Source organism: Carettochelys insculpta, chromosome 15 (genome assembly GCF_033958435.1).
Source record: "Carettochelys insculpta isolate YL-2023 chromosome 15, ASM3395843v1, whole genome shotgun sequence".
NCBI classification, from domain to species: Eukaryota; Metazoa; Chordata; order Testudines; family Carettochelyidae; genus Carettochelys; species Carettochelys insculpta.
Genome location: NC_134151.1, coordinates 21,926,444 through 21,951,462, shown reverse-complemented (window position 1 = coordinate 21,951,462; position 25,019 = coordinate 21,926,444). Strand labels below are relative to the sequence as shown.

The 25,019-nt window shown below is 44.7% G+C and overlaps 2 protein-coding genes across 8 annotated transcripts in view; one reads left to right on the top strand and one right to left on the bottom strand.

Moving 5' to 3' along the window:
- The window catches only part of ARHGAP26 (Rho GTPase activating protein 26), a 544,666-nt gene that overhangs the window by 116,634 nt on the left and 403,013 nt on the right, over nt 1–25,019 (top strand). The gene's annotated exons all lie outside the window — the stretch shown is intronic.
- FGF1 (fibroblast growth factor 1) overlaps nt 7,159–25,019 on the bottom strand; it is a 64,732-nt gene continuing 46,871 nt past the window's right edge. For all 3 annotated transcript variants that reach the window (XM_075009646.1, XM_075009648.1, XM_075009647.1), the window contains 3 exons: nt 20,536–20,737; nt 12,064–12,167; nt 7,159–8,448 (listed from right to left, as the gene is read on the bottom strand). In XM_075009646.1, coding sequence (XP_074865747.1) covers nt 8,254–8,448; nt 12,064–12,167; nt 20,536–20,704 — 468 coding nt within the window. In that variant the 5' untranslated portion in view covers nt 20,705–20,737 and the 3' untranslated portion in view covers nt 7,159–8,253. The remainder of the gene's footprint in view (nt 8,449–12,063; nt 12,168–20,535; nt 20,738–25,019) is intronic.

Genomic DNA, 25,019 nt, shown 5'->3' with positions numbered 1-25,019 from the left:
CAGCTCCCTCAACTGGGAGGAGCTGTGGGGCAGCTGTGCTGCAACAGGGGAGCCGGGGGAGTGGGCAGCAGCTGCCTGAAAATACCGGGCTGTTAGCTCCTTTGACAAAATAAATAGTGATGCCATCCTGGCATCCCAAATATGGGACTGTCCCACTGAAACTAGGACAGATGGTCACCTTAGTGATGAGGGACTTGCATCACTGCCTTGTAAGGCAGTTCCATTGAGTGTCAGAGTCATAATGCAGGTGTTTAAACCTATATTTCAAAACAGACTCGCAAATGGTTGTGACCCTATACTGGTTCAAGTGCAAAGTCCGTTCTTTTAACCTCACCGGGATGGTTCTGAGCAACCAAATAGTTTCTTATTTAAAAACAGACAATAGATGCCTAGAGTGAGTGGATTTTTAAAAAAGCATTTTATAAGTACTTGGAGTTAAAATTTGGAAGGTAACCGCAATAGTAAAGCAGTTGTATGGAGTGAGCCATTGGGAATATGAATTGAAGCTGGAAGTTGCCATTTGTATAACCTCACCCACTGTGCTAGGTACTGTATGTACAGGTAGTAAAAGAGACTGCCTTGAAGAGCTTTCAGCAGAGGTCAGCAACCTTCCAAAGTGGAGTGCTGAAATTTGACCTTTTGACCTCTATGCACAGTCTGGCCATTTCTACACAGGCCACTTTCTTCCAAATATGGCATGGTAATACACTGCCCGAAATATGCTAATGAGGTACGGATGCAAATTTCCTGCACCTCATTGGCATACGGTCACGTCATTTGGAGTCTGGAAGACCGTTCTTCCAGACTCCAAAACGCCATGTAGAAGCGCGGCTCCCGGGGGGTCTTCTGGAAAGAAGTCCTTCTTCCGGAGGCCCCTTCTTCCCAAAAGTTTTCAGGAAGAAGAGGCCTCCGGAAGAAGGACTTCCTTCCGGAAGCTCCCCGGGGGCCGTGCTTCTACACTGCGTTTTGGAGTCCGGAAGAATGGTCTTCCGAACTCCAAATGACGTGACCGTATGCTAATGAGGCGTGGGGAATTTGCATCCGCACCTCATTAGCATATTTCAGGCCGTGTATTACCATGCCGCTTTCAAAGAAAGTGGCCTGTGTAGAAACGGCCTCTGAGTGCCAGTGATACTTTTTAAAGTCACTAATAGTCCTACTTATAACAGCTTCATTAATAAATAAATTAAGAGGCGGAGCTTTACAATTTAGGTGGTGGCTGGTAGCATTAGCTGGTCTTTTGTTAATAGGGTTAACTGTAGGAACATATGATGGGTAAAGGGAAGAAAACTTTATGAAAAATGTTTGTTGAATAAAAATTAGAAAGACATGATATTTTCCATCACAGTGAAATGGAAATGAAGAAGTGGTGAAGTTTGGAAGTGTACACCTGCACAATTGCACTTCCTCCTCCCGCCCCAAAAAAACAAAAAAGCTTAACTCGCCTTAATCTGCACCTACCATCAACAGATACATACACCTGTGGAGATGTAACCTACAGCATCTTCAATGATAATGTGAACTACGTGCTATACAGCACTGTCCTATACAGACAGGCCTGCTAACGGCAGGTGAGAGCAGAGGGGACAGTTGTCCTGGGGCCCAGATGGGGTGACCATCTATCCTGTTTTAGCTGGGACTGTTCCTTTTTTTAGCTCCCTTCAGACCGTACTGTTTTTTTTTTTTTAAACAGACCAAGTGTCCCTTAAGTTGCAAAGCAGGCACCTGAATTTTAAAGAGACAGCTCTTTAAGCAGCAGGAGCTGTCTGTTTAAAGAGCCAAGCTGGAGATGCTTGAGGAGGCAGGTGGACTCTTTAACCAGTTTGTTTGAACATGCTATTGCCAGCAGCCCCCAGGGTGATGGAAGAGGGGTAAGGGGGTCAGGCTGCATGGCTTCCATGCACCTTTTGCTCACGCTGCCTGAGAAGGACAGAGTAAAGGACAGAGTAAGCTGTGTCTTAGATATTGCCATCCCCTAAACAGTGTTGATAGGTAAGAGGATTGGGACAGGGAGGGCAGGGTGCTAGGGTGGGGAACATGGGGCGACCACTTGAGGGTAAGGAGGGACAGCTGCTGGGGGCAGGGTTAGACTTAATTTGGTAACCCACAGACAGCAGCAAACAGGCAAGTCTCTGGAGCAAAGGGCAGCTGGGCCTCGGCCAGGGGTTAGATGGGGGATCCTGGGTTTGGAGGAGTGCCATGAAGGGTGGGGGACAGGGCTCAGAAGGGAGCAGAGACAGGAAGAAGGGCACAAAGAAGATGAATCATGAAGGAGAGGTGGTAGGGCTGGATTAACTCTTCTGGTGGCCAGTGCTGTTAGGTCTTGTGACCCCCAAGGCTCTAGGGGAGCACAAAAATCATGGGTTCAGAATATGGGAAGGGAGTGCTCCAGGCTGGGCTAGAAAGCTGAGGAATGAGGTGGGGTGAGGGTGCTCCAGCTAGGAGTGCATATTCTGAGGTAGAGCCTGGGATGAAGGGTTTGGGGTGCAGTAGGAGGGGGGCTCCAGGGTGGGTCCCAGGGTTTGGAGCACAGGAGGGGGCTCAGCCTGGACCACTGATGGATTGGGGGTAAAGGGGGCAAGTGCCCAGGACCTCAGGCAATTTAAAAGGGTTTGGGAGCCCCAGACCCTTTTAAATTGCTCAGGCAGGTGTGGCAGGTGGAATCCCCACTCCTCTGGGCACACCAACCCCCTGTTCCAGTCTTTCTGCCTGTGCCTTTCCTCAGAGGCCAGAGCCAAAGCCCCCCACCCTTCAAGAAGAGGTGGAAAAGAGTGAGGTGATGGGAAAAATAAGCGGGGAGGGGTAGGGAGTTTGGCTGTCCCACTTAGCAACATTTTGCAACATAATTCTTTTGGAGTTTTGCAGCTATCTGAAAATTGATCAGTTTTTTAAAATATCCTGTTACTTTACTAATTGATGCATGACAAATTAAAAACTGGAAGAACTTTACGGTAAATCCTGTTAATTTGTTTGACTTTTCAGTTAGAGTTGGATTTCCAGATAAGTGATCTCCATCAAGTTTCAGCATTTGTTTGGGATGGGGTATTTGAACCATTACACTGCAGCCCTCATCTTAATCTGGCCCTGCCTTGGGGAATGGGGAAGCTATCTAGGCCAGGACTGCAGAAGTTGGGAGAAAGGGGGTGACCCAAAGGCAGTAACTAGGAAACAAACAGACACAATAGTTCATCTATTGTAAATCCACTGATTCCAGTGAAATTTAAATGAGGGAGGGGTTTAAATTGTTCTAGTAGGTTTCATTCTCTTTTTATACACTGCAAAAATATCGGTTGGCTTACGCTGTTCCAGAATCCAGCCCCAGAGCTCCTCCCTGCTCCGAATCTCCTTTCCAGATTCCTGCCCCCATCTCTGACTCCCGCCCTCCTGCACACACACCCAGCCCTGATTTCCAGCCATTCATTCACAGACCCCAGCACTCCCTGATGTTTCCCCAGCCCCCTGCTCTGGCTCCTGCACATCTCTCTCTTGCTACCAGCCCACACTCTGGAGGACAGCAAGATGGGGGCAAGGCAGGCACTTCCATAGAGCAATAACTACTTAATTGTACTGTGTGTGTGTGTGTGTGTGTGTGTGTATTTACCTATTTTTGTTACAATAATGCAATATATGTTTAAATGATAATCAGTCAACTTAATGTTATAATGAATGTTTATACTGCATAGTTCTAATGGATTGCCATTGATCTCGCTGAACGCCAAGTAATTTTACCAGGTGTCCCGTATTTCACATAGGGAAATATGGTCACCTTAGGCCCCGAGCTCTGGCTGCTGCCACCCCTATTTTAGCAGCAATGGCGGTGGCCAGTGCTCCAGGCCCCTTTGAAATACCAGAGCACTGTAGGGAGTGTGTGTGTGAGGGGGGTGGGTGGGCTGAGTGCCCTGAGCCTTGCCCCTTCCATCCTTGGCCACACCCCTTCCAGGGCGCAGAGCCGGGCTCCCCTCCCACCTTGCCCAGAGGCCTGCAACAGTTGTCAGTGCCACTGTACACAGGAGGGCAGAGTACTTGTGTGCAACACTTCAGCTATAAATATGGCAGGCATTCTTTCATGCTGTCTTTGTCCATTGTGTCTTAGGTTCATTTTCAATATGCATGCGAAAAACCTGTGATTCACAGCCCAGGATACAGAGTTGTTTCAGATTCTCTGCCCCTCTGAAAACAAGCCAGGAAGTTCTTGATTAATCCCAAGATCAGGCACAAAAAGTTTTAGCCAAGGAACGTCTCCCTGTTTACTGATAAATCAGACTGTTGACAATTTAGATGGCTAAGCTGGAAAGGCCAAATTTTCACTACTTTTTACAAAAATTGGCGGTGAGTTTACTGTGAATAGTTATGGGTTCTGCTGTAATCAAATGACCTGTTACCCTTTGAGTGGACCACAGACATATCTAGATACTGCATCTGCATGTGCAAGAGATGCACTTTTGGGGATATTTTTGTACATGATCTAGTGCATCAGCACAGACCTGAAGACCTGATTGAAGGTATTTTGCCACCTGTGTAAGGGACAACATAACCCTTTGTGTGGGCTGTTCTGTGAATGACACCAAAGACTTTCTGTTCTAGGCTTGTGATCGCTGATGACGGCTGCATGTGTGTGCATGGAAGCACACACTGAGGAGACTATCCCATCCAATGAGATATACTCTAAAGAGGGACATTATGGAGTGGGGAGTAGATAATGAACTGGTGGGGACAAACGACAATAGCTCTATACCAAGTGTAGTTTATAATTATGAGCATTGTTGTAAGTGAAAGAGAGACACTGAGAAGTGAGGTCTGAAAGCTTTCATAAATTCTGTGAAAAAATATGTTCTCTTGCTTCTGAAACTTGTTTCACTGCCCTGGCCTCTTCAGTTTGGCGTTACAGTCTATGCAGGGCAATCATGGCCATTTTATTATTACTTTAATTTAACGTGATTAGTGACAAATCAGGCTGAAAGAATCATAAACTTGCTCCGCTGCTTTTGGAACCGATGGTTCCTGGGTAGCAGAACATCCCATAGTTATGTTTGTTCAGGAACAAAGAGTGTCATTGAAAACACTCAAGTAATGGAAGGAGCCTTGTAGGTAACACCCCTTTCTGGGAAGGATAGTGGTGTCTCTTGGCAGTGTTAAAAGTAAAGCGGAAGAAATAGATTATAATATCTAATTAGTGGACACTGCAGACTTGTCTTGATGTTTTCAGGAGGCACAGCACATTTAAACTAAAATGAATTTGTGTATTCAGGTTCTTCTACAATCCACCTGGCAGTTGATGAATAGTCTGACAGAGCCAGAAATCAGATCCAGAAAAGTTCTGCTTATAGTCTAGAGAACTTGATTAGAAGACCTCTCAATGTCCCTTCCCATTCTATGATTCAGTGCATCACCAGGAATTTAGCCTGTTGTGGCAATTAAGAAGTTTTATATGCAAACTACAACATTCATTGTGCAGTTTTAGAAATATTCTGCATATTATTACTAAGTTTTGCAATTTTAGGCTGGAGGAGAGCAGATGAGTAGTCTTTGATTAGAAACATCCTCCCTTCCAAATAAGAGAATAACAGGGTAGGATGAAGATTCAACAGAAAAGTAAAAGAAAGTGAGAAGAGGAGAAAGAAGGGAAAGGAGCACAGTATCTTCGGTCTCCTTTCCTTAGGAATTAATCAAAGGTTTCTAAAAAGTTTGACCAAATCTTTTCAAATTTGTCTGATGTTCCTCTTCCAGATGTTAGATATGCACTGTCTTAATGCAACCAGTGCACATGTAGTTCCACAATTTGTAATTACTTGTAATATAAACAATGAAAATAAACTCCAATTTCCCAAGCTTTTGATCTACCCACGAGCCCTTGTCCCTACTGATCTAGAGTCATCAAATAAAAAATTGTGAAGGGTTAGAATAGTTTAGGGACCTATTCTCTCCTTTAATGTCAAGTGTAAGTCATGGGAAAGAAAGGAAAGTGTGATGAAAAGTGAATGGGAAGCTTAAGGCTGATGGGTCACATAGCTGTATCTAGAACCCCAAATGTCTCACAGGACAAAGGAGAGAAGATGTTAGGGTGAAAATCACCTTAGCACTGTGGTCTGTCCTGACACTAGGGCAGGAGTCAGCAACCTTTCTGAGGTGGAGTGCTGACATTTGATCTTTTGACTTCTATGTATGGGCCAAGTTCTGGTGATATTTTTTAAAGTCACTAATAGTCCTACTTACAATAGCTTCATTAATAAACAGATTAAGACCCAGAACTTTACTGTTTAGGTGGTGGTTGGCTGTTGTTTTGTTAATCCACAGGCAGCATGGCTTTGAGCAAGCTCCCGGCTGCATGCCGGAGGAGAGGTGGGGCTGAGCTCCCACCTGTGTGCCAATGAAAATCCGCTTGCATGCCACTCTTGGCACATGTGCCCGAGTTTGCTCACTCCTGCTCTTGGGAATCTGAGCCTTTCTGCAATTCCAGAAATTCAGGCTATTTTGCAGAATTAGAACAAATCTTTTTAACTTATTCTCCAATGAAGGTACAGATTTTCTAGGGTGTGCTGAATTTCTCTGTGTGCTGAATTCTCATTCACTGTCAAGGGCCATGCTGGTGAGAGAGGAGTGACAGAATCCATTAACAGTGCAAAACACAGTGGTGTTGATGTCCCCAAACAGGAAGGAAGGGGTTAATTCATGTGGACAGTCATCAAGCTCAACTCCTAGCAAAGAAACTCACCTGGTGCACTTTATGCTTGAATCTGCTCCACAGGCTTCAGTGGGAGTAAGACTGATTCAGAGAAATGTAGAGGTGATACTAGCCATAGCAATGGCAGAGACTAGGTGTTTGTCTACACATAATATGGTTCTCCCAGGTAGATAATCTATCTCCCTGAGCTAGGTTGACCAAAGAATTCTGTGTCTACATAGGGACTTTGGTCCATTTTACTATGATGCTCAGTGATGTAGGTTGACACAGTCAAACCAACCAATTTTCCAGTTTAGGTGAGTGAATTGGATTCTGTTTCTTCTTGTGCTTTGTTAATGGAAACGTGTACTTCATTCCAGTCAAGTTACGGCTGTGTAAACCAAGTCAATGAGTTCACACAAATGTCAGTGAAAGTTGAATGTGACCAGCAGAGCCTTCATTCCTAGTGAACAAATGCGAGAAGAGAAGGACCCAGTTTGCCTGTCGGCTCCCATGCTGGTGGAGCTGTCAGGTGGAAAATAACTTTTTATTAGTAAAGTTAGCATATTTGACATGGAACTCAATGAAATCCCCAATGCCATTTGTATAATGTCACAATTCTATTATTCAGGGTGGAGCTACACTTTCACTTTCAATACACTTTCAATAGAAAATTAGCTTGTGGGGCAAAATAAAAATGGTGTTTATTTTACAGTAAAAAAGTTCTTGGTTTACTTCCCTTTTCCCAAACACCTTCCTTCTAGACTTCCTTGTCAAAATTATATCCTTTCTTCATCGCATCTGCATCTTGTTGAGATAACATTAACTGGCTTTGCCCGTAAGGAGTATTATTGAACTGTTTATGAAGTATAGGCAGTCACTTAATAAATACATATGAAGGATATTTAACAAGACATAGCAATTTTAGTAGTGCATGACAGGGTTAGATGACTAGTTTTCAAGAGCATGGATCATGGTTTGTTGAGTTGTACACAAATAGAATATTTGTAGCATTCTTGATTATGTTTTAGTAGATATATTGATACTGATGCAATTTTAATTTTTCAGTTGTGTATTAGATGCTGTCTAGATTGCAATAAAATGCTTGTGTATTCCAGGGGAGTTTCATTTTTATGGGAGGACAGAGCATGCACCTACTCGCCCTCAGTCCATACATTCACCTGTGGTAATTTCTTGGTCTAGTGTTATAGTAAGCCATGTGTTTAGGACATTCATGCACCTGTGTGCTCCCTTTGAAACAAGAGCTTATGTGTATTCTATGGAGTGATTTTGCATTTTTCAGTGCACACATTTTGCCTCAAATGTGCATCACAAGCAGGTCTGACAATGGAGACTTGTCAGCAAGAATACAGTGGAGGGACATCCTGCCCCTTGCTTTACAAGTTTTTCCCCACCTCCCTATTGAACTTGGTTAGTGCAAAATTAAATTGCGCTATTTTTAAAGCATTTACATTTAAGATGTTTGGGTCTAAAATGAAGTTGTCACACTGCCCAGTGAAAGACAGAGAGAGAAGGAATAATAGGTGGTGCGTAAGACTATGGGTCATTTTATGGCACTGTGGATACTTCTCTTAGTCAGCTGACACTGGCAGTGGAAGGAAAAGGATGGCTTTTTGCCCATAGTGAGTTCGCGGTCCCAGTTTGCAGCTTCCATTCTTCTTTAAGCCAACGAACCAGTTCTTATCAGCATGCTTCTTGGAAGTGTATGTGTTGTAATGATTTTCCTCCATTCTTTCCAGGAACAAGCATTCCTCATTCTGTAACAGCTGAAAAAGAGTTGCAAGTATCCTTTGTCAGCGTGAATGACGCAAACAAGCCCATTGCTGTTGTACCTAAGTGCGACGATCTAGACTCTTAGAGAGGTAGCTATGTTTGTCTGTATCATCACAAAACAAAAAAGCAGTCCTGTAGCACTTTAAAGACTAACAGAATAATTCATTAGGTGATGAGCTTTCGTGGGGCAGGTCTGCTTCTTCGGATCTGAAAAATTCTGACCTGAGCTATAGACCCTTATATAAACCCTTCTTTTAAGACTATTTGACATCTGACTCCCTTCTAGTGAAACAGCATTAGTTTAAAACAAACAGTTTCCTAAAATTGGTGGAAGCTTGTGCTAAGCAGGTTTCCTTGGCTTAGGTAACTTCTCACCACTAACTTGTTCATGGCACCTGTTATTTCAGTCATCTACAGTTGAGCTGTGACACTGTCCTGTCTGCAGTCTATTCCTTTGTCATCTCCTGAGCACTTGCACAACCTGGGCCCAATTCATCTGCGGTGTATTTCCTTGAAATCAGTGGAGGGGGCCCAATCTTTCTGCAGCTGCCAAGTAGCTAGCTCAAGCTGTGGAATTATATTGGTGAGCTGCTTTGAGGAGCACTCAGCAGCTCTGAGACACTGAGGCAAAAGGCAGGGAGTGAGCCTGCTCTTTGATCGTTTAGGGCATGTCTACACTTCAGATGACCTATGAGAGCAGTCATGCTCCCAGCGTGGAGCAGGAAGCCAAGAGCCTGAGGAGGGTAGCGGGACTCCTAGTGGGGAAATCTGTATCTGGAACTGAGGGCTGCTCCCTTTCTGGCAGGGAGCCAGGAGGGAGCAGCAGGGCTTCAGGCAGGGAGATTTGAGTAAAGTGTGCCCTTGTAGCCAAGAAGGCTAATGGCATATTAGAGTGCGTTAGAAGGAGCATTTCAAGCAGATCTAGAAAAGTGGTTGTTCCCCTCTATTTGGCACAAGTGAGGCCACATCTGGAGTATTGAATCGAATTTGGGCCCCCCCACCCAGTATAAAAAGGATGTGGATGTGCTGGAGCAGGTTTAGCGGAGGGCAACAAAAATGATTAAGGGGCTGGACCACAAGACCTATGAGGAGAGTCTGAGGGATTTGGGCTTGTGTAGTTTACAGAAGAGAAGACTGAGGTGTGATTTAATAGCAGCCTTCAACTTACTGAAGGGGAGCTCTAAAGAGGATGGTGAGAAACTCTTCTTAGTGGTGTCAGATAGCATAGCAAGGAGCACTGGTCTGAAGTTACAGAGGGAGAGGTGTAGGTTGGATATTAGGAAAAACTACCTCACCAGGTGAGTGGTGAAGCACTGGAATGGGTTGCCTAGAGAGGTGGTGGATTCTCCATCCCTAGAGGTTTTTACGTTCTGGCTTGACGAGGTCCTGGCTGAGATGACTTAGTTGAAGTTGATCCTGCTTGAAGCAGGGTGCTGGACTAGATGACCTCCTGAGGTCCCTTTCAGCCCTATGATTCTGTGATTTATGCCTGGAGTCCAGTTGGCTGCCATAGTCCCAGTGGGGAGCTGGGATTCTGGTTGGCAGTCTGGCTTGGAGTAGAAACCAGGCAGCAGCCAGACTGGGGAGCCAGAAGATAGTTTTCTTGTCAATTTCATGGCTCCAAGGAAGTCAAGAAACTGACAAGAATGACAGCCAACAGAGGTAAGTAACGCAGCATCTGCAGGGTCACTGCATTGCCCAATTGCACTGACATACGGCCTCCACTTTTTGTGAAGGTACAGTTGTTATGTCAGTGAAGTAATGTACTTACGTCAGCGGGAGCAAGGCTACAGTGTGTACACTGACATAATGAGGTCACTGTAAGGTGTCGTACCTCAGTCTAATGCCATAGCGTAGACCAGGCGTTAGAAGTGAAATGGTGCCCCAAGAAAAGCTGATTAGGACTAGTGAACTCAATTGGCCCGTCAGCCCTGGTCTGATAAGAGGCACCAGAAGGAAGAGCAAGTGGGGTGTAGAGAGAGGGGAAGAAAGGAGGAACAGGGCTAGCTGGGGTCTAGTCAGAGAGAGGGCTCACAGGAAGGAGACTTCTGCTCCCCCCAGGTCCTACTGAGAGAGCTTAAAGCTTGGAAATACTGCAGATAAGTGGAAATGAAATAAATCTTCACTGAGAGTGCACCTGGAGGGCTCTGTGCAGGTTCTGCAGGTTGGAAGGTGGAGCAGAGCAGGGCCCCTGTGACAGACATACAAGCTTCACTGAGAAATCAGCAATTGTATGTAATGCCAAAATTCAGGGTTACCTCAGGTTGGTTAAGATATCACATGTGGTACGAAGGCTACGTCTACACTAGCATTCCTCTTTTGAAAGATGCATGCAAATGAGGGAAACCAAAAATGCACATGAGCTGCAGATTTACGTATCTGGCACCTCATTTGCATACTCCTCTTTCGAAAGAAGAAACAGCGTAGATGTGGTTCTTTCAAAAGTAGTCCCCATCTTCCTAAAAAGAAAAGAAAGAAAAGGTGGGGGGGGGGAGAAGGGTTCTTTCAAAGATGGGGTTTACTTTCAAAAGAGCCATGTCTGCACTGCTTTTCTTCTTTTGAAAGAAGAATATGCAAATGAAGTGCCAGATATGTAAATCTGTACCTTGTTTGCATTTTTGATTTCCCTCATTTTCATGTCTCTTTCAAAAGAGGAATGCTAGTTTAGATGTAGCCTAAGTGTCCCAGTTACTGTGGAATTACCCGAAAGATCAAAGTTTGAATGGGCTTGGAGACACTTCAGCCTTCTCCCTCACACAAGTGTTCCCTGCAGATCCCAGCTGAGGCAAGTGAGTAACTAGGTAGCTGAGAGCTTTAAATAGAAAACTTCATAGAATCATAGCACACTAGCACTGGAAGAGACCTTGAGAAGTCATTGGGTGTAGACCCTTGCCCTCATGGCAGGACCAAGCACCATCTAGACCAGCCTTGTTAGATGTCTATCTAACCTGCTCTTAAATATCTCCTATGATGGAGATTTCACAAGCTGCCTAGGCAATTTAGTCCAATGTTTAACCACCCTGACAGTTAGAAAGTTTTTTCTAATGTCCGACCTAAACCTCCCTTGCTGCAGTTTAAGCCCATTGCTTCTTGTCCTATCCTCAAATCACCTCAAATCAATACCTTTCAGAAGTACTAAATTCACCTAGCCAGGCAGTGGAGAAGTTTTAAGTCGCAATGCCACGTTCATATTATTGAAAGAAGAGTCTGATGTTGTATGTCCTGAAAAAAGGGAGTTTATAGAACAGCCAGCTTGGGTGCAAACAGCCTCATCTTCAATGTAGTCTATGGGCAAGAGATAAGTTTTGGCTCAGAATGCCTCATGGAATCTCTTTCTGAAAACTGGCAACTGAAGGGACACCAGACTGCTACTGCTTCCAACTACAAACTGTACAGAAATATGATACATATTTTGGGGCACCCGTTACAGCCTTTTATTTATTTATTTATTTATTTATTCCAAAAATAAAGTTGGGTAAAGAGCAGCGGTTGAGTTGCAAAAATAACAGAGACTAAATGTTGCTTGTGGATTATGTTACTCAGAGGTACAAGGTTTCTGCTAACCTCAAAACGCTCTATGTCTGGTACCACATCAACCTCATACTTACTGATCCATATAAAAGTCCATTGGTGTCCATGGCTAAAAACTGTCCAGACTCGGTACTCTTTATATATACCTCACCCACGCTTTCCGCACTTAGCTGCAGCTGAACTGAAAGTAAAAATAAAACAACAACAAAAACGGGGGAGAAAAGAGGAGGCTGTCACAGATATGGCAATGCCGGTAGGAAGGTTAGCAATAGGGAAGAGCTATATTCTAATTGAATGTCACTGTTCATAAGGGTGAGACTGTTTGTAAGGGAGACGACAATGTAGCAGTGAAATCCTTCCTTGTCCAATTCCCGTACGCATGTTTTAAGAACAAAGGGTCACATTTTATTACAGCAGAGGAAGATTTAAAAAAAAATCACACTGAATGGGGATTCAAGAGCTCTGGGTTCCAGTTCTAGATCTAGATCTTTGATCTAGGTTGGAGCTTATTGGGACTAATTGAATACTAAGAATAATAACAGTAATAATCCAATGACAGTGGAGTTATTCTAGTTTCATGTACATACATCTGAGAGCAGAGTCCAGCCCTGAACCTTGTTTTATTTAAACGTTTCTTATTCATAGGACATTTTGAGTATATGTTTATTAATGTCTAAGTGTAGCTTTCTCCTAGTTACAAAAGGTACTGAAGGAGTAGGAAAGGTTAGTCTCCTTCTTAAAAAATATCTTCTTTGAAGACATGTCAAGTTATCGCATTTTTATATTACTATCTTCTGGTGTATCTTCAGGATGTAAACAGAGGTAAAACAATTGGCTATTGAAGAAAGAGCTGGATAGTACAGGCTGAACTTCTCTAATCCAGAACCCTCTCATCTGGCAACATCCATAATCCGGCATGATTTCAGTTAGCCGGATAACCACTTATCATGGCTGTGGCCAAGTTTCCCATGGTTCCATAAAGTTTCTTTGCAGCTACCAGTCCTGGCTGTCAGTGTTCTGTGCTGTTATTTAGCTGTAATTTACCCTTAAATGTCTTCTAAGAGCCCAGTAAGCAGTGGAAGTGTTGGTAATGCTGCTGGACAATATTGACCTCCTGTGGTTTGACATATTTCTCATCTGGTACCAGTCAAGTCCTGCGGGTGCTAGAGGAGAGAGGTTCAACCTGTATACAAGGGTGTCATTTCCATTTCTGCTTGGAGTGGGGGGGCAGTAAGGCTGAGATCCATAGGGAGCCTCTGGGCAAGGTGGAAGGAGGCCTGGCACCATGCCCCCAGAAGGGGCAGGGCTGAGGGTGAAAGAGGCGGGGCTGAGGATAGTCTGTCCTCAGGCCCTCTCTCAAGCTAGTGGAGTGGCAGAGAGGCACAACGCTGCTCCAGCCCCTGTGCACTGCTCTGTGTGGCAGTTCAAAGGGGCCAGGAGATCTCAAGTGCCTTTGAAGGGCTGGCCCGGAGGCAAGTTCCCCTCTGTACTCCCACTGGTGTGTGTGTGTGTGTGTGTGGCTTCTCCCTTCCCTCTGTGTGAATGTGGAGGGGGGCTCCCCACTTCCTCGTGTGTATGTGTGTGTGGCTGGATTTCCCCCTTCCTTCTGCGGGGGGCTGGGCTTCCCACTTCTCTCTCAGTTGTGTGTGTGGAGGGGGGGGGGCTGGGCTCCCTCCTTCCCTCCATGGTGTGTGTGTGTGCATGACACACACACACGCATGTACACCTGCTTTAAAAATGCCTTTGTTACTAACTGATCTGCTCTCAGCAGGTCTTCTACCCAAGCTTCCTCTTGGATAAGCATCTTAAGTTTTGGATAGTTACCTGAACTATCCTCACATTCCAAACCTTTTGTGATTTGGGCTTGAGTGAGCATTTGCAAGTATAAACCAGTGCTCCACTAGCTCTCTTGACAGAAAAACCCTGATAAATTACTGGGCGGCACTTCCCCTTTGCTTTCGTGTAACCTGAGGCTGGTTTGTTTTCAGCTGTGACATTGGGCTTGGCCTTCTTATTGCTTCTGAGCAGAGTGAATTATTTTGCTGGTACCATAACATTCAAGACATCCAAAGAGAAAAGTCTGGCCAGGTGAGATCACCAGCTTACACATTGACTGTGTGTTTTATTGGGCAAATTCTCCTCTCGCGTAAGTACATCTAAAATATAGAGGAACATGGAACCTGCTAAGCACATAACTTCCACGGCACAGAAATGTTCTCTGTACCCAGGGCTATATTCCATTGGCATGTTTCCCTTAAGGAGTTTTCTCTCTAAATATTTTTCATCAGGATGTCCAAGTTTAGTAGTTCATTGACATTAGGTTCCTTTCTGGCAAATGTTCGTAAACCTACATCCTTCAGCAAGCAGCACTGGGGACATGCAACGGATTTCCAGAGGGGAGTAAGCAGCCTGTCATGAATGAACCCTGATGGAGAGCTTCCCGTGTAAGCTAGCTGTTGCCTTCGAGTGCAGCCTGTTCTGATTCCTTACTGGAGGAAGGGACCAAAGGCAGGGATGCACATACTTGATGCTTGGAGCTGGCAAAGGTCTGGGTGGGAAACTAACAGATTTCCCAGAACTATTCCTGATTTTGGGGTGAGTGAGGCTGGCACTCAAAAGTCTCTGCTATGTGATGGCCTCTAGGCAACTAGTTGATTGCCATGTGCTAGTTCATAGTAAATCTGTTTCACAAATCACCACTCCTGTTGGAATATGTTTGGCACTCTTGTTGACAGCTTCAGGAGAAAGAGTAAGGGCTGAATAAGCCTAGAAGATGAACTGCTTTTCACCTGGCAAGGTGGTCCCCAGCTCAGGGTTGAGATGCATTGGGGGAAGCCTGCAAAGCCGCTGATCAGGCCATACCTTGTTATACAGTTGTTGTTGCTGCCACTGGAGCTAAATCTAGCATTGTGAAAATACATAAAGCAAAGTGGAAAAGCAACATTGATCATTACTGGCCCTGTCCATATTCCTGGTTGTGTTTGAGTTAGCAGCCTGTGATGGCCGTAGGCTCCCAGCATTTCTAAGTTCTCAAGCACAGAGAAAGTCACTCAATTCATGAAAGTTTGGTTGAAACCTTTGCTCATTTCCTGATTTTTCCTGCCCTCCCCAGTCCTGATGAGTGATTGACTTTAACATGGGTACAGTTGGGTGCACTGGTCTTGGGCTGGTGTTTTCACTTGAAGACACCAGTGTTCAGAAATGACTGAGCTGCAAAATAAGCCAGGGTGTGCTTAGGATGTGATCATAAGCTTATGTTCCTACACACATGTGCTTAGGAAGATTTGTGAGGTCAATTTATTTGGCCACAGGGCCCAGAACTTTTCTGCCTTCATTGGTTTATGTCAGACACTTTATTATTAATGGACTTTATAGCAGCTTTTAGGCTTAAATAAAGTATATTCCTAGGAAGCCCCTTGGCAAATGGCTTGGCTCGCTGTTTGAAACTCAAAACTTGCTGTGTGTGAGTGGTCTCAGGGCTACCCACGCATCATCCCAGCTGCAGGAGCTCTGTGCCAAAATGACAGAGAAGGCAGTGCTTTGACGTGTGTATATTGTGAGCATGATCCTGCCTTCCCGAGAATCCCCCATGCTTGTTTTCCCACTTCTTCTTCTGAGCAGGATTGGAGAGCAGTTACAGGCCCAGTTTATTCTAGGTTAGAGACTTCCCCTCCCTTGCTATGTTTACCCAGTGTGAGGTCACCTTCATTCAATCTGCTGGGAAGTTGTGTGTGTGTGTGTGTGTGTAAATGACATTTATAATTAAAACTCTGCCACAAACTGACTTGCACCAAAAAAGCACTGAATTTTCTTAGAGTTTGTAAAGCACATCTGGCTTCTGCCAACACTGCCTTTTAGACAGATACAGCCACAGTGTGTAGTCCAGTAATATGCCAGTCTCTGCTCATTAACATGCAACCAAAAAAAAAAAACCCAACACCCCCCCACCTGCGCAAAAAAACAAACAAACAAACAGTCTTTGCTCTGGAATCCGTACGTTGAGATGATGTGTTGTGATGAAAATCATAGCATTACAATCCATAAATCCTAGGCCATCTTAAGCTAGTAGGTACTGATTCCTTTGCCCATCCCTGTCCCATCACCCAATGCACTCTCCCTCTGGTATTTTAAAATAAAAAGCATTTTAAGCATTTCATTATTTTAAGCTTTTCCAAACCTTTTGAAAGTGAATAACCCAAACAGTTTAGAACTTCCAAGCCGATTCCTCAGAATTTAAGTCCTTCATTCTTCCCTGATGTAGCTATTGTCTCATTTGTGACTGAATACTCTTTAGCAGAACCAGTTGTTCTGCAGAGCACCAGAGTATTTCAACTGCTGGTTGTTAAGCGTTATGGGCTGAGTCGTCCCCTCAACTTTTTGGAACATACCCCGGTGCCCCTCCCACAGTTGGGCTGCTTTCCACTGCTCAGTTAATGCAAAGCATCCAGAAAACCCCCTTAAGGTTGCTACTGGGGATTTTTCTGTTTGTAAGAGAACCGCAGGTGCATGGGCAGCAGGCGAAGGCCCAGCTGGGGAAGGCAAGCCCTAGCCCCTCCTCTTTCTGCCCGAGGCCCTGCCCCTTCTACCTCTGAGACCTGTCCCCTGAAGCCAAACAGCCGTGACCCCAGGACAATCCTTCCTGGCCACCTGAAGGGCTGGGCTGATGTGCTTTAGCCCCAGCCCTTCCTGGTGGCTAGGCACATGGAGTGCCACACTACAGCCCCAGCCTTGCTGGGGAGCAGGGATGTGGACAATTATGGGATGGGAAGGCAATGCCTTTCCTTGTCTACATTACCTGCCACCCATGCCCGGATGGCATAGAGCTGTGTAACCAGCTCTGCGCCATCCTATCTGCGCTATCTTGGCAGAGGGGACACATTGGGATTGCTTTGCACTCCCAGCAATCCCCCACAAGTGCTATGGACATAAAAGAACTGCTACTGCTCGCATAACCTGTAGCAGCCTGTAGGGCCGCAGTTTAAGGAAGCAGAAACACAGCTGAGTGAACAAATGTGGTTCTTCTTTGGTCCTGGATCATCCACAGGTTGGTCAGATCCTTGAATCTGGCCTTGGGGTCTTCTTCATCCAAATTGTGGATTCCTTATACATGTATGGCAAAGTGCTTGCAGGCAAGCCCATTGACTAAGATGGTCAGCTATGGAAGATTCCAACCATCTGTCCTTTCTAGTCAGAGAAGCGTAGAATTTGTTTTTTTATATAAGGCTTTCATAAAACACATGGTATCCCATAGCACTTTACAAAGCAGCAATAATAGTAGAATTTAAAGCATGAACAATAAAACTTTACTGTTGTATACAAGTTTTCATTCTGAAGAACTCCAAAATGCACTTCAAAAACTTTTAGACCTCTGAAATGCAGCCACACCTGGGATGAAAGAGGGCAGCTGCCAGTGACAGCAGCATAGAGAGAATATTCCTAGCTAAGATTGTCCGGAAGCTCCTATTCTTACGTAGGACATGTTTACACTTACCTGGAGATCAATGATTCAGAGATTGATCTCCCAGGGGTCAATTTAGCGGGTCTAGTAGTGACATACAGATCAGCCAATGATTGTACTCCTGTTGACCCCAGTACTCCATGAGGTCACAAGGAGTAAGAGAAGTTGATGGGAGAGATTCTCCCGTCAACCTTCTGCCTTGTGGATGGCGCAAAAAATTGTCTTAAGGTACATTGACTCCAGGTGTGCTATTCGTGTAGCTGGAGTTGTGTATCTTGAGTCAGCTTTCTTCCTAAATGTAGACCTGGCCTCACTATGCAAACATTAATTCCCTACACAGAATAGACAGCACTTTGGGTTTTTGTTTTTTCCCTAAAGCTCTCTTGTCCAAGGCTATCACACTGTAGAATGCATAGTTATCTGCCTCATTAGGAAAGGAGCATGGAGCCTCAGAAATTGAGCGCCTGCAATGGGAAGACGTTGAGAGAGAGAAACTTACGTGGCAAGATGGATTGGAAAATAGAGGAGTCACATAGCCTACATGCTGTATGTGATTCATAAGGAAAATAGTAATTTTATACAGTCTTGGAAGTGTGCAGATATCAATAGCCAAAGAATATGTGAGCCCAGAACTATACGGCAGTACAAAGGAAATGAGATTAGCATCAGGAATGGATTAAAACCCCTGTTTAACCCTTGCTTGATTTGACTGAATGACAGTTGTAATCTTTGCAGGGATTGGGCGTCTTGTTAAAATAGTTCTGTGATTCTTTCCCCAATAATAGATAGCACCAAAACATTCCAAAATACAATCTTTTATGAAAGAACGGTGGGTAATAAAAGTCTGCTTTAAATAAAACAAGAGTTTTCTGAGAAAAAGATTCTGTATTAATCATTTATTGTGCTTTCATCCTAAAGGGTCCCAAAACACTTTTCTAACTTGGACTCTTATTCAATTTACAGCCAGGGTGGAGTCCTTCCACAACTGAAATGGCATGAAATGCACCAGCTGTATGACCGTGCACAGTGTAGAGCAGTTAAGAACCAAACGTGAAGCATGTTTCTGCCTCTAGTTGAAACAGCAAAGGAACGTTACCCAAGGTACTAGTGCTAATGTGTCATGGGATTTTTCTAAATCTAGCAGCATCACATCCCCTAATACCGTGCTGTGGTGTTGCTTCATTACTGGTTGGTGCTGACCTAATGAAAAACTGTATCTGAACAAACGGAAATTTTGGAGAAGTTCAGCTCTGACTAGTGCAGCGCAGGCATATCTCTGGTAGTGACTCAGAGGGAAGGTGTATTCTTGCTGAATTGACTGCAGGATAAACCTGTTTGACAGCTAACAGAGCTTGTCAGCTCACTGGGATGCCTTTCTGGCACAGGTTGAAGTGTATGAAATTGCTCTTTCTATCTGAAGATGCCTTTATATTGGACTATGGAAATTGTAAGACAGATTATAGCTGTTTCTGTGCTTCTCCTGGCTTGGCCCAGAACAGGTCCCCTTCTCTCTTATCTGCTGGAGATGTCTGTGGACTGCAGCAGTTCTGATTCCTGTCTTGACCAGTGTTCCCTTAAGCTGTAAACTTGTGCAGCCACTCTGGAGTAATTCAAATGCTGCCCATCTAATTAGCAGAGCCCCCACAAGTAGGTTTTTGTTTCTATTGATGGTGCATGTTGGCACATGCCTCCGTGCACATAAAGATTTATTCCACACTTGGATGGAAAAGATTAGAGGGAACTTTAGTCCTGACCCTAGTAAGATGCAAGTTACATGGGAGGAGGAAACAATCCAATCACAGAAGGCGACTCTGATAACTGGAACCCTGTGTGGACACACAATTTGGATCTATAATTCATAAACGTGGTCCATGGATATCCATATTTGTGGATGTCATCAGCTTTGCAGGTCTCTACTGATTAAGTCTTTGTCTGATGTTTTACTACATCAGTGGGTAGTCACAACATTGCTGTATGTTCAGGGGCACAAATAAGCACATAAAATACATAACCACTAGTGAAGAATTAGTCAGCCTTGTCTTGAGAAAATGTAATGGGAGTGTATTTTTAAAAAGATAAGTCACAATAACTTCTTTCAGTGGAGTCTTTCCACTTTTAAAACTTACTCATCCCTTGGGAATGTCCTCCACTTCGCTACATGAGGGAAAATTAATCACCCAATGGCAAGAATAAATCCTGTGGAAAGCATACAGACAGAATACATTCCACACTCTTAGGAATCTGAGCCTTGATTCTTACTCCAGAGCATGACTTAACTGGCAAAAAAAAGGCACAGCTGTGGCATCGTAACAGCCACACCATGCTGAATCTGCTGGAGCAGTGTTTTGTAAACTATGTTCCGCAGAACACCGGTGTCCTGTGACCAACTCACAGGTGTGCTGCGAGCTTCTGACACTATTTTGTTACCGTACACTGAGGGTATATATATTTTCTGTTATTGAAATCAGATCCAATGTTACTACTTCATTGCTGTCATACCTGATTAAATCACTTCATTTTGGCTTCTGTTTGTTTTTAAGAAAATTTTCATAGGCGTTCAGCATAAGAATATTATTGTTTGGTGTTCTGTGGTCTCACAAAGTTAAAGAAACGCTGTTGTAGGCAGAGGTAAATGCAAAGATGCCATGTCTCTCTGACTGCTGAGTTTGCAATATAGTATGTGAACATCCTCCTAAACTCCTTTCTTCTAGCTGCCAACTAACTGTGTAAATTGGTAACTGTGCTGCAGGTAGAATTTCAGTCTCTCCTGCTGTGGTCACTTTGTGGTTTATTTTTTTAATGATTAACTTCATACTCGCTATTTTTACATGTGAGGCATTGTACATACTATATTGATGGAGGTAGTAGACCTCGTTTCCCATGCTGAACCTCTCGGTGGTTTGTAGCTCTTGGCAGGGGTAGGGAAGAACCTAGTGCAGAGTGTAAACACCCTACTGTCCCTTTTGGGCTGGAAAGACAACTGATGTGTAATGTCAGCCTCCCAGAGAAAAAGCAGCAGTAAGGGAAAGGCAGCATTAGTCGCATAAGCCGAGTAAGAGCTGAGTCCTGAATACACTTCTAATTTGCTTACTGTGTTGGTCGCTTCGGTCCCTTGTCCCATCGACTTTGCCATCTGGAAGGATTCTCAAGAAGTGGCCTCCATTGCTGCAATACAGGAGTTTGGGCTTCTTGTAATTCCCCATGGGAAGGTTGAATTTTTCGGTCAGGGCAGTGAAGGTAGTTATTTCCCCTTCGGCCATCTCTTTGCCTCTTCCCGTGGCACTGCTTCAAGGCTGTAAGAAATGCAACTGGCTCATAGCAGTAATGGCCACAAAGGGTGTGTCTACACAGCAAAGTTATTTCAGAATGTTGGCTGCTTTCCGAAATAACTTTGCGAGTGTCTACACAGCAAAACAGCTATTTTGAAATCATTTCAAAATAGCGGATGGCTTATTTCAAATTCTGTAAACCTCATTCTACAGGGAATAGCCCCTATGCTGAAATATTTTGGAATAGGGGCTGTATAAACAGGAATAGGAGCTATTTTGAAATAGGGCCCCTTGAGCTATGTCTACAAGCAGCGTTATTTTGAAATAGGTGAGCGCTATTTCAATACACTTTTTTGTGTGTAGAGGCGCTATTTTGAAATAAGCTATTCCAGCAAATCTCTTCCAGAATAGCTTATTGTGAAATACTGCTGCTGTGTAAACCAGTGGAATCCAATGGGTATTGAAAGATTGCCACACTTGTGGTTGTCATCTTTCTATATTCACCACAGCCCCCGCTGCCTGGCTCCCCCAGCCACCCCTCTACATAAATGCCCTCCTCCTCCCCCAGAGCCAGGCACTCCCAGTCACCCATTCTAAATTAATGTTGGTGACTCACCAGAGCTGCCATGGCTGGAGGAGCAGCTGGGGCTGGAGGAGCCACCAGGGCTGCTGCCACTGCAGTGTCCAGGGATGCAGCTCCCAGGGCTGGAGCCACTGCCTGGACTGGAGAAGTGGCTGGGGCCACCAGGGGTGGAGCTGCCGGAGCTGCCATGCACTTCTCCCACCAGGGATGGGGTTCATGCGAGGGCAAGTGGCACCCATGTGCAGCTCTAGGAGGAGCTGCATTTAAAGGCTCCGAGAGCCATGTGCAATGCCAGAACTGGATTCTCCACACTGTGGTGTTGCGTTCACCACATGTAGCAAGTGGCAACTGTTTTGGTCACCGTGGGTGTTGACATAACCAAAGGGTGCAACACATTTCTTGCAGCCACACTTTCCAAGGGGCTGGGAAGGGTCCTAGACAGGCCTAGAGGAGTTGCTGACAATCGTTGACGACAACTTCTGCAGGTGATTTGCACAATGGATGAGGCAGTGATGGACTAGAAAAAACTGAGGCTCCCTCAAGGGTTGATAGTTCCAAAGTGAAATGGGGCTTTTGGTCGGTTTCTCACTTTCCTATTAGCAGAAGCCAGGAATGTAAGGACTTCTTTCGTTTTAAATTTACATTCTCCTTTGCACTTGCTACTGACGCACACATACTAAAATTCGAATGCTCAACAACTGTGTTTCAAAAACTGTGGAGTGTCTGACTGGAACCCAGAAGAGGCAGGAAGCTTGGTGTTAACGATGCTTGCTCTGCTCCTAAGCTATTCTAGCCAGGTTTTGCAATCTTGTACACGCTAATTTGTACAGCCACAATAATACAGCACTCAACTGGTAATCGAACAGGAATTGGGTACCGTCTTTCTTTTCTTTAAATCCTTAGGGGATTGCTAATAAGAGTTAAAGCCTTTTTGCTTCTTGACCACCCATGTGGCGATAACTCAGGAGGACAGGGTGAGAAGATATACCTATATTATATGAGGTGGTTGGGTTAGATTAGTGTTCACTGGTCAAGTGACTCCATCACACTATATCGTAACAATCAGCTACCGTTAGTATCCAGGCTCAGCATGCATAGTGAATACTGATGGCCAAATCCTCCACTGGTGTAAATAGGTGCAGCTGAAACCCAGCTCTGGGTCAGCACTCAGTGGGTCTGGAGAGAAAGAAATACCCTCTCTTCTGTAATGGTGGCTTTTCCAGGTGGGATGCAGATCATTGTCTTTATTTTGCTGTTCTCCCATCTACCACTCCTAAGAATCATGAACTCTGTCATTTCATGATCACTTCCACCCAAGCTACTTGCCACTTTGAAATTCTCAACCAGCTCCTCCTATTTGTTAAAATCAAATCTAGAGCCGCTTACCCCGAGGCTTTTTACACCTTCGGAAATAAAAAAAAAAAAGAAAAGTCTCCAGTGCATTCCAGGAACTTGTTGGATAATCTGCCCTGCTGTGTTCTTCTCCCAACAAATGTTGGATAGTTGAAGTCCCACATCACCACCAAGTTCTGTGCTTTGGATGATTTTGTTAGTTGCTTAAAAATACTCATCCAGCTATTCTTCCTGGTTAGATCATCTATAGTAGATCCCACTCATGACATCAGTCCTGCCCTTTTATCCTTACCCAGGCTACATCTACACGTGCACGCTACATCGAAATAGTCTATTTCGATGAATAACGTCTACACGTCCTCCAGGGTTGGCAACGTCGACGCTCAACTTCGACGTTGGGCAGCGCCACATCAAAATAGGCGCTGCGAGGGAACGTCTATACGCCAAAGTAGCACACATCGAAATAAGGGTGCCAGGAACAGCTGCAGACAGGGTCACATGGCGGACTCAACAGCAAGCCGCTCCCTTAAAGGGCCCCTCCCAGACACAGTTGCACTAAACAACACAAGATCCACAGAGCCGACAACTGGTTGCAGACCCTGTGCATGCAGTATGGATCCCCAGCTGCAGCAGCAGCAGCCAGAAGCCCTGGGCTAAGGGCTGCTGCACACGGTGACCATAGAGCCCCGCAGGGGCTGGAGATAGAGCGTCTCTCAACCCCTCAGCTGATGGCCACCATGGCGGACCCCGCTATTTCAATGTTGCGGGACATGGATCGTCTACACGTGCCCTACTTCGACGTTCAACTTCGAAGTAGGGCGCTATTCCCATCCCCTCATGGGGTTAGCGACTTCGATGTCTCGCCGCCTAACATCGATTTCAACTTCGAAATAGCGCCCAACACGTGTAGCCGTGACGGGCGCTATTTCAAAGTTGGCGCCGCTATTTCGAAGTAGCGTGCACATGTAGATGCAGCCCCAGTGACTCTCAACAAGTCTGTCTCCTATGTGGAGAAGGGTATTGATAGACTTAAAAAGGACAAGTATCGGAGGGGTAGCCGTGTTAGTCTGGATCTGTAACAGCAACGAAGGGTCCTGTGGCACCTTATCGACTAACAGAAAAGTTTTGAGCATGAGCTTTCGTGAGCACAGACTCACTTCATCAGATGCTGGTCTTGGAAATCTGCAGGGCCAGGTATAAATAAGCCAGAGCAAGGGTGGGGATAACAAGGTTAGTTCAGTCAGCAAGGGTGAGGCTTACTACCCCTTGCTCTGGCTTATTTATACCTGGCCCTGCAGATTTCCAAGACCAGCATCTGATGAAGTGAGTCTGTGCTCACGGAAGCTCATGCTCAAAACTTTTCTGTTAGTCTATAAGGTGCCACAGGACCCTTTGTTGCTGTTAAAAAGGACAGAGCACAGTGTAATTCAAAATATATATATAACTTAGATGGTTTATTTTTATTGTTTTTCCAACAACTTATGTTAAAAACCTCATCTGTTTAGCTTTGATTTTGCTTCTAATGTGTTAGAGGACATAAAGCTATACTATATCTAGTGGTATGCATGCCACTATTTCATCGTGCTTACAGTCTGATCAGAGAGAAGCTAAGCACCTAGAACACCCACTAAATTAAAATAAATTGCAGGTGTAAGTTGAGTACTTGATTTTTGTATACCTGACTTCAGGTTTCAAGTCTCAGATTTGCAAATGCATCTGAATGACAAGCATAGCTAAAGATTGTCTATCCCATTTATGAAGGGGAGACCACAACTGCAGGAAAAAAAAATTGAACCAGTTTTTCAGTTTTTGTTTTCCAAAACCCAAAAGGTTGTTTTTGTACAAAAACCTGATGGATTGTCCAAAAAGGACATATGCTGTGGAAAATTCTTTTTGGCTAGAAAAGCCTCGTTATTTAATCAAAAAAATGTCTTGAACAAAACATTTTAACCAGCTCTGGTAGACACACTAATTCCAGGCTTTATTTTGTTTTGTTTTCTTTCTTAAATGTGGCTTTTTTGTGGTGTTTAGGGGAAAAAAAGAATTTCCTCAGGACAGGAAAACACTGGAAGAAAAAAGATAACATCTGTCTTCTCCAAGGCTGCAATTCTTTGACGATCATCAGTTCACAGCATTCTCTTGCTCTCTTCGGCTACGTCTACACGTACAGCCAACATCGAAATAGGCTATTTCGATGAATAACGTCTACACGTCCTCCAGGGCCAGGAACGTCGATGTTCAACTTCAACGTTGCTCAGCCCAACATCGAAATAGGCGCAGCGAGGGAACGTCTACACGTCAAAGTAGCACACATCGAAATAGGGATGCCAGGCACAGCTGCAGACAGGGTCACAGGGCGGACTCAACAGC